Source organism: Tachypleus tridentatus, chromosome 3 (genome assembly GCF_004210375.1).
Source record: "Tachypleus tridentatus isolate NWPU-2018 chromosome 3, ASM421037v1, whole genome shotgun sequence".
NCBI lineage: Eukaryota > Metazoa > Arthropoda > Merostomata > Xiphosura > Limulidae > Tachypleus > Tachypleus tridentatus.
The window spans coordinates 113,262,969-113,281,399 of NC_134827.1; the positions used below are offsets into that span (position 1 = coordinate 113,262,969).

General features: G+C 33.5%; 1 protein-coding gene across 5 annotated transcripts; it reads right to left on the reverse strand.

Annotated features, from left to right (window-relative positions):
• Positions 1–4,563: 4,563 nt before the first annotated feature.
• On the reverse strand, positions 4,564–17,150 carry LOC143247801 (medium-chain acyl-CoA ligase ACSF2, mitochondrial-like). 5 transcript variants are annotated; one of them, XR_013026718.1, is made up of 7 exons: positions 16,981–17,150; positions 10,349–10,548; positions 7,487–7,594; positions 7,183–7,331; positions 6,449–6,590; positions 5,596–5,706; positions 4,564–4,789 (listed from the first exon to the last, which is right to left on the reverse strand). XR_013026718.1 is itself a non-coding variant. In XM_076496292.1 (7 exons), the coding sequence occupies exons 6-7, from the start codon at positions 5,680–5,682 to the stop codon at positions 4,664–4,666; spliced, it is 213 nt and encodes a 70-aa protein (XP_076352407.1). In that variant the 5' UTR covers positions 5,683–5,706; positions 6,449–6,590; positions 7,183–7,331; positions 7,487–7,594; positions 10,349–10,548; positions 16,981–17,140; the 3' UTR covers positions 4,564–4,663. The 5 variants fall into 5 exon arrangements, 4 of the variants coding, with proteins under 4 accessions (XP_076352407.1, XP_076352409.1, XP_076352408.1 ...); XM_076496292.1 differs by having other exon boundaries at positions 16,981–17,140; XM_076496294.1 differs by having other exon boundaries at positions 7,183–7,594; positions 16,981–17,140.
• Positions 17,151–18,431: the final 1,281 nt, after the last annotated feature.

The window sequence follows — 18,431 nt, forward strand, 5'->3', positions numbered from 1 at the left end:
TCTGAATGATCGGCTACAGCTAGGGGTAAATTATGAGAAATAACGAATTGCGTAAACATCACTTCTGCATTTATAGTTTCATATTCTGAATTCTTACTCATAAATGTTGTTATTTGCATCGTTTTTGTCTTCGCCTCTGTTTTTTTGTTGGTGGGATGCCAATTATATATGTCTGGAACAATCGTTTATCCCGCCAGGCGCCACAAAAAAATCGATGTGACAAGCTGTACAAAACTCATTATTGTCACCGACTTTTGATGCAATCACGGGATATTTTGCACTATACTCTTTCCTAACTTTTTAATTCACAGTTTTAGTCCTTTTAGATTTACCAGAAACAAGACAATCTGGTGAACGAGGTCTCTTTTTTTCCATCTAGTTTACGATCGCATTGGTGTTTCTACGCCGCTCAGAAATCGAGAAATATCCATCAACGCGAACCCTGATTGGCTGACAAGCACTGATGACGTAACTATGGATTCCCTCACGTACCCTGTATGAAGAAGCACCGCACTTAAACTATTGGTAGACGTCGGAGATACAAATATTTTTTTATTATTTGAAGTACAAACATGATAATCGCAAACAGCCATTTGGACTATGTGTTTTATTTATTATCAAAATTTATTTGTATCTCACTAGAAATTTTCTTTTCACCTATTTTAAGCCCTGGAGGAACAATTTATCACTTTATTGTATAGGCCTATACAATAAATTATAATTTGGGAGTTGCAACAAGTCGTAATATTTGACTGTATGAGCGTAAAGTCGTAATATATACACCAAAATCGTAATGGTTGGCATATCTGATGTACATTGTCGATAGATGAAATTAAAGTAAGCTCTGATGTCAAGGTTAGGGTACCTAAATATATCTGTTTATGTTCTTTAGTTACACATGATGTTTTCTTCCTTTCAGTTCTGTCCAACTTTGTGTGTTCAAATTTATCAAAATTAAATATATCTGATAAAGTTGATGAGAAACAGTGAACTAGTTTGAGATTAAATCCTACGTATTAGTAAATATTAGGTTGAGGAATAATTCGTGAGCGTTTTTAAATAATTTCATTCAATCATTACATGCAAGACTATACAATACTTCAATGCATGAACACATTACACCCAAAACATTTATTATGATACTTTATTTCATGTAATACCTAGGTATATAGTATGCATTGTTTTAAACAAATTGCAAGAAATTAATGCTCGATTTTGTCCACTTGACATTCCATTTAATGAGCTGAAAATGTAAGCAAAAATTAAAGACATATGAAAATCAAACACACCATCTATTAGAGCAAAAAATTATCTACCAAATGACATGAAATATTTTGCGAATATATTTATGAATATATTTTTTTAACTTGAAAAAACGCTCTGAAATTATTCCTCAACCCAATATATATATATATACGTCTATTAGACGTCGGATAATATATATATATATACGTCTATTAGACGTCGGATAATATATATATATATATATACGTCTATTAGACGTCGGATATTTGTTAATATAATATCAAAGATTAACTATCAGCTCATCTTACTAACATGCTTACTAGAACAACTTATTTTATGGACATGCACACTGAAAGACATCAGTTAGCCAACTGTTTTGTAATATGTTAATACGAGAGGGGGCATAGTGTTATAAATTAAATTCCTGAGGGTAATGGTGTCCAGCAACTAGAATCAGAGGGTGTGTTGCTAGGGTGTCTCAACATGTCATCATTGTATAAGATAACATTAAAACATTTTGGTAGTTTTTGGACATTATTTCATATGAAACTTTTGTTAGAGTACATTTCTTGAATACTAACACAGTATATGTATGAATCTAATATCATACCTTTTATGGATATTACATTACCTATTTATGTAAGTAAAACCACAAACTAAATGAAATATTTATTATCAAATTTGAATGTACATAAACTATTAATATAAATATCATGGTTTATAAAACACCAGATCAGCTTCCATACAACTTCTGTACACAATGTCCTTATTACTATTTGTTCACTTCAATCACTAAGTAATATTTCATGTACTTTATAAACGACATAGTGTTATCAACATTACTGTATAGTACAACAATCAGTAAAAGGTTCAAACAGTGTCAGTCAGAAAATATAACTTATAATATATTTCAACATGAATGATAATTTGACTGTCATCGATTCAGTGATGTCGAGAAACCCACTTGTAGAGAAATTTATATGCAAAAACGGCTCGTTTGGGTTGAGAAATTATTTTACATAGAAGAGCGAACAACGTTTCGACCTTCTTCGGTCATCGTCAGGTTCACAAAGAAAGAGGTAACTGACCGGAAGCTGACCACATGTTTGAAAGGGGTTGTGTAACTGAAAGTTGGAATGTAGAGGGCGGTTTTAGATGTTTGAATATATAATTTTATTTATTTTATTATATTAATATAGGTATAAAGTCGTTCCTTTATATTGGTTTATTTTGGGTTTAAGTTGTTGTATAAGTAAGGCTTCTTTAATTTTGCGTTTGTTTATGTTTGTTTCTTTATTTAGTATTTGAGTGTTTTCTATGGTTATGTTGTGTTTATTTGACTTGCAGTGTTCGAAAACGTGTGAAGGTGACTTTTTATGTTCTTTGAATCTGGTTTCCATTTTTCTACTTGTTTCTCCAATATAGAAGTCGTGGCAGTTATCACATTGTATTTTGTAAATAATGTTGGTGTGGTGTTTGTCAGTGTAGTTTTTACATAGTATAGACCTCAGTTTTGTGCCTGGTTTTTGAATAAATTTGGTATTAACTGGAATGTCATATTTTGTTACTAATTTTTGCCAAATGTTGGTTATTTGTTTGCTGATGTCAGGAATATATGGTATACAGCAGTATATGGTTTCGTGGTTTTTTGATTCGTGAGCTGTATTTACTTTAGTTGGTTGATTTTGCTTTCTGTCTACGTGTGTGCGTATAATGTTTTCTACGGTTTGTGGAGGAAACTTATTGATGTTGATGAAGAATTGTTTTATTTTGTGTAATTCATCGTTAATTTTATCTGGTGAGCATAGTTTTATGGCTGTGTTTATTTGATTTCTTAGTATGTTGAGTTTTTGTTTTGTTTCATGTGCTGAGTCCCAAGGAATGTATAGTCCAGTATGGGTGATTTTTCGGTGGATTTCTGTTTTGAATTGTGTGTCGGTTCTTGTAATTTTGAAGAAATGATATTTGATTGCTTTCTTCTTGTTCACATGTGAAATTAATGTTGGGATGTATAGAGTTAATGTGATTGAAAAAATTAAGTATGTGTTCTGTAGATTTGAATCCCGCAACCGTGTCATCTACATATCTGTACCAGTATAGTGGTGGATGTAATGCTGTGTTAATTGTTTGTGTTTCAACTTGTGTCATAAAAATATTGGCTAGAAAAGGTGATACTGGGTTGCCCATGCTTAGGCCATTTGTTTGTATATAGTTTTGGTTGTTGAACATGAAGTCTATCTATATCGTGGTGAATTCTATGTAAAATATTTTCTCAACCCAAACGAGCCGTTTTTGGATATATGTTATCGATTCAGTTCTGCATTTAATATGTACTTAAATTAAAAACCTGCATCATCATGTGAAATGTATGAGATTTACAATTTTATTTACACAAAAACAAATATTATATATATTCATATGTGTGTGTGTATTAAAATGGTAACATGGTTAGTTGTTTATATGTGGTGTTGATAAGTTGAGTCACAACTCCGGACATATAATTTTTAATATACAGTCTAACGTTCGGTAAAACTTTTGTTACTTTTCAAATATAAATAGATTCATCCTGTCACCACTAATAATGAAACTGATGTAGTTCTACTGATATAAGTAAGAGTAAAGAACCACTTAGTGAATGTATTTATGTCGTGTGTTTCTTTACCATATTTCTGTGTTTCTTCACCATACTAATATTTATTTTAGTTCAGCATAGTCAGGTAGGTTGATGTGTTCTACTCGTAATCTGAGGGTCGCAGGTTCGCATCCCCGTCGCGTCAAACATGCTCGCCGTTTTAGCCATGATGGTGTTATAATGTGACGGTTAATCCAACTATTCGTTGGTAAAAAATAGGTCATGAGCTGGCGGTGGGTGGTGATGACTAGCTGCCTTTCCTCTACTCCTTTCACTAATATACTAGGGACGACAAGAGAAGATAGCCCTTGTATAGCTTTGCGCGAAATTAAAAAACACACAATATATTTTTTTATTTAGATCGAATATTTTCTCTGGTTCACATCTTGGACACGAGCCTCCTGATTATTACGTTACCCATTATAATTTATGCCGGTCAGTACTCCACTATAGAAATAACTGCCATGTTGTTTTCATTAGCTAAGACTAATGTTGATAAACAGAATGAATTAAGTTTACTGTACGTCTTGTCGCCCTCTATACCTCTATACATGTGAATATTTATAACAAAGAAGTTTTTATATTTTCTGAAGAGCTATATTTAGCAGATTTAAATAAAAATAATTTACTGATTTTTTATTTAGAAATGACTCACTGAAAGAAACGCGTTAACACTTGTTTATTACTCGTGTTTGTATAATAGAAACAGTACAGACAGAATATTATGGTTAACATTACAAAGGTTTATGGCATGATAAATTTCACAATAATACACTTACAACCTGGTCATTTCATACACTCAAGTTTTTCTCTCATTGTTTCTTTTATTTTATATTTCATTATCTTTCCTGTCGACGTTTTTGGAAAGTCTTCAACCAACACGATGTACCGAGGAATCTTAAAGTTGCTGATCTGAAAGAAGAAAAAAATTCATTATTTAACAGATATACTTGTAAGGTTGTTAAAAATAGAGGACAAAAGTCATGACGAAACAATATAAGTCAAACAATAAAAGTATATTATGAGAAAATACAAATCAAACGGGACAGTTCGTTACGAAAGAATATCAGATAAGTAGAAACGTTTCTAGACAATACTTAGTATGTTTACTGTAGCTCAGAATTTGTGAGAAGATCATTATATGTACATAATTGTTTCTACAAAACCTCGTTGTCCAGCACACTTTTTGTTGAATACCAAAACTCATCAATTTTTATTTCTATTGGTTCGCAATATCTTCAGGTATTTAAAAGTATTATTCTGTTTGTACATAACCTGAATGTTACTTCTCTTGATGAACGTTTTATATGGTGATCTATTTGTACAAGTAAAACCTCGATCTATCCCAATTGTCAATTTCTGTGTGGTTGTTTTTTAATAACATATTACAGATATTACATGATAAACAAGAGTGTATAAAAGTAAGCGTAATAAAACAACAACTGTTGACATTTAAAAATCCACATTGTAATCCATTTTTAGACCAGTAAAATCTCTGTCGTTGTAACCACCTAACGAATACTTAACAACTGATGGGATAATGGTCTGTTTTATTTTTATATATATTCAGTTGATGTGATGTTAACATCAACTAGCTATTGTGTTAATATGACATGAGGTAAGTTCGGTGTTAATAGCTTCTTACTGAGCTACACTATTAATATCACATAAGGTGAGCAAAGTGATAACAGCTGGTGTTATATTAACATAATACTGACTTTTCCTTTGCAATATTCACAAAGTTCCGTTTCTGTTACCGTTGATCCACCTTTTAGTTTCACCCAAACACAGGCTTCTTCTTCCATTTGCTGGTCCAGAACTCCAACGACCTAAAATGAAAATATCAAAATAAATATTATGTATACTGTCGTATCTACGTACAACGTTTAACAGCATGGTACATGGTACATTGAATCTAGTCCTATAAGTAACAAATTTAACAATAACGTTACTGCAACTCTTAAACTTTTCCGACAATTCAACATTTTGAGTTTAATAACGTGATTCACGTAACACTTATCAATAGCGAAAACGACACAAAGGACAGTATCAATATCACAAAATACAATATCAATGATAATAATATCAGATGATATAGAAAAATCTCCAGGGCACTGACTACGTGAAAATAACAGTACACAGTCACATAGTTATGAATGTATAATATACATTATTGTTAACATTACATTTTAGTATTATTATTAGGCTTACTAGTTTTAATGCTTCAAATACATTAAAAGTTTAAGGCCGTCATGTTAAATAACTAAAAACAAAATTTGAATTTTGCGAAAAGCTACACGATGACTACCTGCACGAGCCATTTCTAATTTAGCAGTGTAATACTAGAATGGAGGCAGCTAGTCATCACCACTCAATGCCAACTCTTTGGCTACTCTTTTTACCAACAAAGAGTCGGATAACCGTCACATTATAACGTCCTCACGGCTGAAAGGAGCAGAATGTTTGGTATGACAGCGATTCGAATCGCGGATTACGAGTCGATAACTTCAACCACCTAGTCATGCCGGAATCTAAAATTTGAAGAGTACAAGTCTTTCTGAGAAATCTCACCTGAGCTTCAGCGACATCTGGATGACTGAGAAGGAACTCTTCCACTTCCTGAGGATAGATGCATTCTCATCCTCTGTTGATCATGTCTTTAAGTGTACCAACAATACTGATGTAGCCATCTTCATCCATCACAGCAATATCTCTGTGTCATATTGTATTATTATTATATAGAAACAAATAACACCTTCATCTATCATCACGATATATTTGAGACATATTTGAAACGTAGAATTATCGATAACGTTGTAAGTTACATTTTAAATTTTATAATTTAGATTTTGGATTGCAAGTCATCATTCTATCATGACCTAGAAACTTAAAGTACTACAAGAGAATAAGAGAACAGAGTTAGTTCAGTGTCACTCAGTATGTTAGATAGTGATTGTTATGATGTCTATTTGGCTGTATTACAATTACTCAGTTTATTTGTCTTGTAACGATCGACTAACCCTAACGTTATTCATATATGTTTATAAGTGAGTTATTGGTATGTACTATTAGATCTGGGAATTTATGTTGAAATGTATTTGTGAAGCTTGGCCTATATGAAAACTTATCTTTGAGCAAACTTAACAGGATAAATAAATGAATTCCGGACGCGGACAAGATGTTCTCTTTTAGAAAACAATCCAAAAACCAGTAACAGTTCCTAGCCGGTAATAACAGTTACAAGGAGAAAGTTGAAGGATCAAAGTGGACATGAAGTGAACAAATCTTAGTTATATATGTCTTACCCAGTATGATACCAACGTGCATTATCAAAGACTTGACCAGTTTGTTCCTTGTCACCCCAGTATCCCAAGAACGATTAACGATCACGTGTACAAAGTTCTCCTTCTTTGTTGACCGGAACTATTCGTCCATCAATGTCCATTATTTTAAGCTGAGAACATATTTAAAGATTGTAAAAGTACAAAACACGTTTGGCATGAACATGTGAACTCTTACTATGGTACACTTCACATGGTTAATGTACATAATACACTAACTACAACTTTACTTACAATTATAGAATGTGCTCTGATATCCTACACTTACCTCAACATGGTCAAGTGGTGTTCCAATTGTGTAGTATTTCTTTTCCGGTCTTTCTCCTGGACGTGTTGTACAACTTTCCGGACTATTTTCTGTTGTTCCGTATACATTCTGTGGGGAAGAAAAGATGGTTCTGATTCCTATGACGAAGTTTTCCAAGAAATGGTTGAAATACTGCATCACTGATTACTGATACCATATATCTATTAGTTACAAGGTAACACTAAACGTAGACCTAATGTTCTAACTAGTCAAAAAACCAGGTGCTACAACTGCTTGGAGTTCATATCAGAACAAGTTTGTACGAAGATTCTGAGAAGGTCCTTAGAATACGGTGGGTTTAATCAGTTTAACTCTCCGAGTGACAGATACAATACAGTATATGTATTTTACTGAATGAATACTTTCTTTAAATTATATGGAAGTGATGAAACTCCAGAGAGATGATCAGTGTTTGAACTTGTCTGATATCTCTACAAAGAATGTTTGTTGAATTAGGTTAAATTTATTCTTTATAACTGATGTTTAGAATTGAAATTTAATTACTAACTTCAAGATAAGAAATCGAGAAATACCTAAAAGTGTAAAATAATAAAATTATATAAGAAATTAACAAACAATTTTAGCAAATAAAATATTGTGAATTGTTACTAAAAATAGAATAACGACGCTTTTATTTTAAAACATTTAAACATGTTGTTCACTTTAGTGAAGGTTAATATTTTCTATTGTTTGTTTATCTTGTGAATATGAAATAAAATAATAACGATAGAAAAATCTGAACGTTCATTATTCTACATGTATTTGTGTTTTTAATTGATGTATTATTTTATAGTGTTTCATCATTACCATAACTTTGTTCTATTGTTCCAGTAATATTTTATTTTATTTCAATATTACTATAGTCTTGTTTTACTCTTCCAGTATTATTTTATACAGCTTCATGATTACCATAACTTTCCTTTACTTTTTAAATATCACTTTATATAGTTTCATCATTATCATAATTTTGTTATACTCTTCCAGTATTATTTTATACAGCTTCTTGATTACCATAACTTTCCTTTACTTTTACAGTATTATTTTATAATTTTTGTTAATTAATTTAACTTTGTTTTAATCTTCCAGTATTATTTTATATTATTTCATGATTACCGTATCCTTGTTTCACTGTTCCTGTATAAATTTATACAATTTCATAATTACCATAAGTATGTTTTACTCTTCCAGTATTATTTTATATAGTTTCATGGTTACCATAACTATGTTTTACTCTTCCAGTATTATTGTATATAGTTTCATGGTTACCGTAACTTTGTTTTGATCTTCTAGTAGTACTTTATACAGTTTGATGAATAACCTATCTTTGTGTTTTCTCCCAGAATGTTTTATCTAGTATCATAGTTACCATGTTATACTTGTTCTTTTTTGTATCACACAGTTTCAACACTATCATAACCTTGATGAAACTTTGTAGAATGGGCCGCATCTGGATGTTGCGGAGATACAAGTGTAGAGGACGAAGTTTCGAAAGTTTTCTGTCTTTCGTCTTCAAGTGAGTGTGTAAACGCAAACGCAAACTAACGTGGCAGGGGTTAGTTTAGAGAGAGAGAAATCAGAAGAGTTCTCTCTCCAACTGGGGTGTTCAGGAACGTTGTAGTTCCTCTTCGTCCCCTTACATGAGAAATTTTTAAAATATCCGTGGAATTTTTACTTTATTTTTTAATTTTCAAAAATGGAGTGAGGTATTTGTGAGTGAGAGGAAGGACAGGAGAACTGGATGAGAGCAGCGAAAGTGAAATGAGCCAGAACTTGGCTCGAGGACGGAGTACACTGGCGGCTGGCGAATTGATTTTTAAAATTTACTATGATTGATTAGATTAGATACCCTGTGACTGGGTAAACGGCCCTTTTCAGAATGAGGCTGGGACCTACAGGTCCGATGCCAGAGAACTAGTAAAGCTATGAATAACATAATTATAACAAGATCTTATCCCTTAGTCCTTATAAGAACTAGTAAAGCTATGAATAACATAACTATAACAAGATCTTATCCCTTAGTCCTTATAAGGACTAGTAAAGCTATGAATAACAGGATTATAACAAGGTCTAACCCTTAGTCCTTACAAGAACTAGTAAAGCAATGAATAACAGGATTATAACAAGATCTAACCCCTTAGTCCTTATAAGAACTAGTAAAGCTATGAATAACAGTATTATTACAAGATCTAACCCCTTAGTCCTTATAAGGACTAGTAAAGCTATGAATAACATAACTATAACAAGATCTTATCCCTTAGTCCTTATAAGGACTAGTAAAGCTATGAATAACAGGATTATAACAAGGTCTAACCCCTTAGTCCTTACAAGAACTAGTAAAGCAATGAATAACAGGATTATAACAAGATCTAACCCCTTAGTCCTTATAAGAACTAGTAAAGCTATGAATAACAGTATTATTACAAGATCTAACCCCTTAGTCCTTATAAGGACTAGTAAAGCTATGAATAACAGGATTATAACAAGATCTAACCCCTTAGTCCTTATAAGAACTAGTAAAGCTATGAATAACAGTATTATTACAAGATCTAACCCCTTAGTCCTTATAAGGACTAGTAAAGCTATGAATAACAGGATTATAACAAGGTCTAACCCCTTAGTCCTTATAAGAACTAGTGAAGCTATGAATAACAGGATTATAACAAGATCTAACCCCTTAGTCCTTATAAAGACTAGTAAAGCTATGAATAAATCCAAAACCAATTATCATAGGAGACTTTAATTCCCCACACACAGATATAAGAGGAAACACAAACACACATAGAGGGTTAATTATAAAAAATAATTTCTATAAACAACATGCACCTTATAAACGGCGATACTCCTGTACACTTTTCGGTTGTCAACTGCTCATATGACGTATTTGATTTCATCATAGTTCCAAAGAACACAGTAAACAGAATCTCTAACTTTAGTGTACGTGATGAAAACACCAGTATCCATTTCCCCTTTTCATGTATGATTCACACCGCTGCGAGGTACTTCACTCCCTCAGTGTAAAAACACTATAATAGATTGACCATTATAAGATTGACCATTATATTGACCATTATTATATAAAAACACTATAATAGATTGACCATTCTCAACGTTCTTATCTATCACACGCAATTGCTAACAGTAAAACAGAATTAGACAATTATGTTAAACAAGTTTCTGAGCCGTACAGAAAGCCATCAAAAACACAGCTCCGAATACTAGGAAAAAACACTCACATAATCATTGGACTTTAACATTAAAAATTAACGCACTAATAATCAAACGCAGACAGTTTACAACGGGCGACCCGGCCATCAAAACACAGATCAACAGAACAAAAATTAAACATCAAATTAAAATAGCAAAACAAATAAGTTGATATAACTGTTGCAAAAATATAGAAAAAAAACAAAGATCAAACCAAAAGTATTTGGGAAAAATTTAAGAGTATTTCTTCCGACAAAAACACAAATTACTTACTACAACACATAACACACAACAACACAGTCGTATGAACGGACTCGGAGAAAGTCGACTACAAAAAATCCTCCTTCAGTGACCTAAAATCGGACAACGTTGACACACAACACCAACAACAACTACATTCAAATCAATTTTTCTTCACAACACAATTCCCCTGTAAGACACTAGAAAACTATTCAAGTTCAATCAATAGAAAAATCACCACCACAGAAACTTAAAATTAACATTAGAAACTTGAAAAACACTTCACCCGGACATGATCAAATATTATTGTCAAGAAAGCTGTCAGTCTTCTATTACAACATCTCACAAATATGTTGAATATCTCATTAGCAACTGTTTATTACCCCGACACATGGAAAAAAACAACAACATTATCACTACGATACCAAAGTGACAAACAAATAGGACAAATCCTGACAACTTCCGATCCATCAGTCTGTTAAGTTGTCTTGGAAAACTGATAGAGAAAATCATTTCAAATCGACTCCACAATTTTTGTGCGCACCCGAGTTGCTCAGCGGTATGTCTGCGGATTTACAGTGCTAAAAACCGGGTTTCGATACCCGTAGTGGGCAGAGCACAGATAGCCCGCTTTGTGCTTTATTGAAAATAACAGAAAATAACAAATAATAACCATTTCTGTGAAATAAATTACATCCCACCTCAAAATGCTTCCAGGAAAAACAGACAAACAATAGATCAGCTCACACAACTCACTGAATCAGTTTACAAAACATTTTACAACAATCAGGTAACCATAAGGGTATTGTTAGATGTTAAAAAAGAATTTGAGTGTTTGGATAACGACATTAAGTGAAAATTAACTCATCTGAAAATAAATCACCATGTTATTAAATGGATATCAAATTTATTAACTGATAGAACAGCCCAAGTAAAGGTCAATAAAACCTTATTAATATAACTGTAAGGGTGTCCCAAGGATCCGTCCTGTCACCACTCATGTACATGACTTTAGTCAGTGATATACCTTTTCCCATTTTAACGTACACTTACAATTCACAATACGCAGACGACATTACTATCTGGAGTATCTCTAGAAACCCGCTAATGACCATGTCTCGCGTTCAAGAAACACTAAATAATGTCACGAGCTGGATCAACAAGTGGAGAGTAGGTTTAAATCCAACAAACCGCAAGCAATCACTTTTTATAAAAATTAAAAAGACACAGAAAAACTCTGGAATAAATAAACATAACTCTTGGCAATACGCCTATCATCATGAACAAGCATATTACATTCCTTGGCATCACTTTTGACTTAAGATTAACATGGGAAAAACTTGTTAACAACATACACTCATCTATCAAAAAGCGTATTTCACATTTAATGACCATATCTAACAAACACTCAAACTGCTCGCCAGAGACTATCATCCCAATATACAAGGCTTAAATCTGTCCGTTAATAGAATACGGATGTCAAGTCACATATGTCTAACAACACACTACAGGAAATCCAAGTACAACAAAACAAAATACTAAGAGCATCAAACAGACTACCATCATACACACACGTAAACTATATACACTAAATCAGTAACCTACCAACTCTTAAAAAACAGGTTTACAGAAATATCATACTAATATACTCTTCAAAAAAAAGAAACGAAAAAGAGATTTATTTTTTTATTTTAAAGAGAAATATGTGTAATAACGTTACAAGCTCAGAGTACGTGATGTTACACATGTTAAGGCACTGATTGACAAGGCCTGGCATGGCCAAGCGCGTAAGGCGTGCGACTCGTAATCCGAGGGTCGCGGGTTCGCGCCCACGTCGCGCTAAACATGCTCGCCCTCCCAGCCGTGGGGGTGTAAAATGTAACGGTCAATCCCACTATTCGTTAGTAAAAGAGTAGCCCAAGAGTTGGCGGTGGGTGGTGATGACTAGCTGCCTTCCCTCTAGTCTTACACTGCTAAATTAGGGACGGCTAGCACAGATAGCCCTCGAGTAGCTTTGTGCGAAATTCCAAAACAAACAAACAAACCAAAATGACAATAAAAGTTGTGCACTTTGAAAACGGTGGAAAACATCGGATTTTTCGCCAAAACGCATGCGTGTCCAATAAATTTGTTTGAGAGATCTGCATATTCTGCAAGTGCAACATGTGCAAAATCCCCTATAAAAGTGAGGGGTTCTCGGTTTTCATAGCTCAGTGTTAAGCCGCCAACACGCAATACAGTTACGCCAAAACTGACTAAAGCACAACGCAACAACGCCATCGGTCGCTTGAAAGCAGGAAAATCTCGATCAGATGTTGCCAGAGCTGTGAATGTCCACCCAAGCACCATCACAAGGCTATGGAATCGTCACCAACAACGTGGATCAACTCGTGAGCGTCCACGATCTGGCAGATATCGTGTGACCACGCCCGCACAAGATCGCTACATCCGGTTACGTGATATGACCACCACTACGACGTCTACTACCTCAACCATACCAGTGTTGCGTAGGATTTCCGATCATACCGTACGCAACAGTCTACGAGATGCAGGAATCCGAACTCGACGTCCAGTCAGAGGCGTCATCCTATCCCAGCAACATCGTCAAGCACGGCTGCAGTGGACTCGGGTTCATCGGGTATGGCCTCATCGACGATGGAGGCATGTTTGGTTCAGCGATGAATCACGTTTTATGCTTCGTAGACAGGATGGAAGGACCCGTGTTTACCGTCGCCGAGGTGAACGTTTTGCTGCAAACTGTGTGCAAAAAGTTGACAGATTTGGTGCTGGCAGCGTCATGATGTGGGCTGCCATCGCCTAAATTGCCAGAACAGATCTTTTGCACATTCGAGGGAATCTTACGGCTCAACGATACGTCGACGAGATTCTTAGGCCCCATGTGCAACCCATCATGGTGAACGTCAACAACGTTTTTCAACATGACAATGCCCGTCCTCACACAGCCCGACTCACCACTGTCTTCTTGAGACACCACAACATCAACGTTCTTCCCTGGCCCTCCAGATCACCATATTTAAACCCTATCGACCGTCTTTGGAACGAGTTGGACCGACGTCTGCGACGGCGACAACCTCAAGAGCAGACTCTACCTCAGCTTGCAGGCTGAGTGGACAGCCATTCCACAGGATGTGATTCGTCATATCATCGCTTCCATGGGCAGGAGATGCCAAGCAGTTATTGATGCTCACGGTAGGCATACTCGTTATTGACGTTAAACTTCAACTAGTGAGCGTGGACTTCGCCTTTGCAGACTTAGGATGTTCAGCAGTGAATGTGCAAAGTTTCACACATGTCATACAGAACTACCCGGTATAAACTTGTTAACAATTTGTCTCAAATTTTGCCTTTTGCGTTTCTTTTTTTGAAGAGTATATTATTTAAAATTAGAGCATAGAAATCAACTAACTACATCATTATGTATTAATACATTCTTTGGTTCTTTCAGAATTATCTTATATTGTTCATTCATCACCATAACTTTGTTTTACTTTTCCAGTGTTATTTATTATAGCTCCAGAAATGTTGTTATCTGCATATAAGGACTCCACTGTGCAGGTAAGTACACAGATGATCTGCTGTGTAGACATGATTATATACGTATTAACGTTTCTAGTGTGTGTCAGGCTTATATAGATGTTGACACTTTTATTGTATGTATGTGTTATGAAGTTACCAACACTTTACTTTTACTTTATATTTAGTTATGCAGATAACAACATTTCCAGTATGTTTCAACATACTATAAAAGTGTTTATATATTTATAAATATCAACATACTGGAAATGCTGATATCTGTATAACTAAATATAAAGTAAAAGCGTCAATATCTGTATAAACACAATGAATACTGGAAATGTTGGTAATTTCATAACATATAGATACAATCAAAGTGTCAATATCTGTATAAGCACAACACACACTAGATACGTTAATACGTCTATACACTGTTCACGTCTACACAGCAGATCACCTGTGTACTTACCTGTACAGTGAAGTCCTTATAGCTCCAGAGAACAAAGAAATGATGGTTTTATTGATACATCGTAACATTTCAAACTGTGAGATAATGACATACAGATCACGAAGGTTTTGGTTATTTTAAAGTCCAGTTTCTGGTCTATTTATGACGTAACCAGCCGTAATCCTACTGGATGTTGTTCTGTTCCATAAACTGACTATTCGTTTGTCTCTCTTTTTCTGATCCACAACATAGTTTTTTTATCAATACACAGTACGGTTTTGTAAGGCAGGTACAAAAGGTCGTAAGGTCATAGTTCTGACCAGATAAATTCAGGGATAATATATGTTTTTCCTTAGATACACATGTATAGTATGATACATATATTCAAGTACATTATATATAATACATAAACACAGTATGATACTTATATTCAAGTACATTATATCATAATACACATACACAGCATGATACTTATACTGTAGTACATTATATCATAATACACAAACACAGTATGATACTTATACATTAGAACATTATATCATAATACACATACACAGTGTGGTGGTTATAATACAGTACATTATATCGTAATACAGATATACAGTATAATACTTATATTACAGTGCATTATATCATAATACACATACACAGCATGATACTTATACTCTTGTACATTATATCATAATACACCTACCCAGTGAAATACTTATACTCTAGTACATTATATCCCAATACATATGCACAGGATGATACTTATACTCTACTACATTATATCATAATACACATATATGGTATGGTAGTTATAATACAATACATGATATCATAATATATATATATATAGATAATAGTTATACATCATAACATCATATCATAATGCATTTGCCTTATACGATACTCATACGACAGTAAATTATATAACAATACTTAGTATGATAGTTAGACTCTAGTGAATTATATAATAATATACATACACAGTATGATAGTTATACTCTAGCACATCATATCGTAATACACTATATGGTAGTTATACCTCAGTAAAATAGAACAGTTTATGGTCATATATTCATCTAGTAATTCCTCAATTTCACAGAATAGTTTAATAATTCATTCATACAGTAAATACTCACACATGAGTTAATAATTAAAATTTTGATGAAGAATGTAAGTTTTGGATTTTGTCTTCACAACAACTGATTGGGCTTAGAGATGATTGGTGTTCGAAAACTAAAGATTGAAAATTGATGTTAATGTTGATAAACTCACACTGGTTAATTGACGGTATGAATGTTCTAAATACAGCGTCCACCCACCACCACCACAAACACTTTGAACCAACAAAAGAATTCAGATTACCTTTATAACACGTTCAAAACTGAAACTGTGAACCATCCTCTCTTAACCATATCAGACCTCGGTACGTGTACACACTGATCACTAGTTGAGGCTCAGAGTGAATGTTTTTAATAACTGTTATCTGTATATTAATTATATGTATGTTCAGTATAAGTGGTACGTAATACATGAAATCCTAATATTACATCTAAATACTGGTATCCATATGAATAAAACCTTTCTTATAAATCTTTAAAAGATAACAAAACATACAATGGAATTCTTCATATTTATAAATTAACAGATACACTCGGAGTTATATATAATATACATATTACCAGCACTTATTGAAATGTTAATATATAAAAACACAAGACATACTGGAACTCTTAGTACCTATATAAATATAACACACATTCGAAATACAAGCACAACATATAAAAACATAAAAAAAATTAAATATTTGTATAAACACAATAGACACTGGAAGTGTTGGTATCTATATAACACAAAGTACAAAGAAAATATTAATATCTATATAAATCCATACATACTCGAATAATTAATATCTATGTAAACACAATAGACACTGGAAGTATTGGTATTTATTTAATACAACATACTATAAATGTGTCAATATCTATAAAAGCGCAACACACACTAGAAACGTTAATTTAACGTTCACACAATATATTACCTGAGTACGTACATGTACTGTGGAGTCCTTATAGCTCCAGAAAACGAAGAAATGATAGTTTTAGTGATAGATCGTAACGAAAACATTTTGAGCTGTGAGATAATGACAAACACAACACCAAGGTTCTGGTTACTTTATCTTATGACATAGGCTGCCGTAATCCCATTGGATGTTGTTCTCTTCTAGAAACTGATCCTATCTTGTGTGTTAATTCGTCTCTCTTATCTGTCTTCAACTATAATAAGCTACGAAACACGTAATTTAATCTAACCAACGCAGTTCAGTACAAACACATCCACAGTGGTTTTGTTATTGGTAAGTTCATCTCAAGGATGATGCTGAATTATAGATAAATTGTTTTGATTTTCGTGTACGGAATGATAGTTGTACTACACATACATTATATCATTTTACCCATTCTATTTAAAAAGTACACAGAGCGGTTCGCCACAATAAAGCCAGACTGGCCTAACTGGTTTTTTTATAACTGAATACTGAATTATATAAGTTTGTAATCTTATCTTTTTCACATCGGTAGGGATGAGTGTATACAGAGATGCCAACTATTTCAAATGGCTGAGCGTAATCAATGTAGACGGGGCCCTTTTTCATTTGCGGCTGCTAGGCCTGACCAATGTCTCTAAGCTGTTTATTGTTATATTATTATTATAACTATTATTATTTATTACTGCTACAGATTGCTCATTTATGACTGTGTTTTGTGAATTTAATAAATAAATATGAAAAAAATATTTTGAAATTATGTCTTTTATTTAGTTCAGAGTGACAAATATACTGTTAAAACATATGAATAAAACCATTCATAAAACATTTAACATGCACAAACAGTAAACAGAAATAGCTGTTGTGTAAGGACTAATTTATATCATGTTTATGACACTAATTGTAATAGTTCTGCAGCTTCTGTAGCCTTTGTTTTCATGAGAATGTCTCTGGATGGTTGTGAGTTATAACAACATTGTCCATTTGACTGCATACACATCTTGTGTGTTATAATACTGTTCAAAACTGAGATGCTCAAGTTTGGTCTGAACTTGCTTTTGTTTTAGTCACTAATCTAAATATTCTTTCACTGTCAGCATTAGAATGGAAGATTGTAAGAATTCCAAGCATAACCCTACACAGAATGTCATACTTCTGGTTACCATTTCCATCCTTAACTGTAGACAACTAAACACAAAACTTGTCAACATTCAACTGAAGGACAGTTTCTGAGAAAGTATCAGTTTGATAGTTCAAATATTGCCCTTCCAACTTGTCAATAGTGTTGTGCTCATGTGTATTGACAAGAACAGAATACCTGTCTGTGAAGAAGTGTAGAGAAGAGAAATCTTTTCTGACTTTCAGTTTTCGATCAGCAACCTCTGTGTGGATCATAAGTTCATACTTTAGAGGGAAAGGTTTCATCATGTAATTTGTAGCTGCAATAT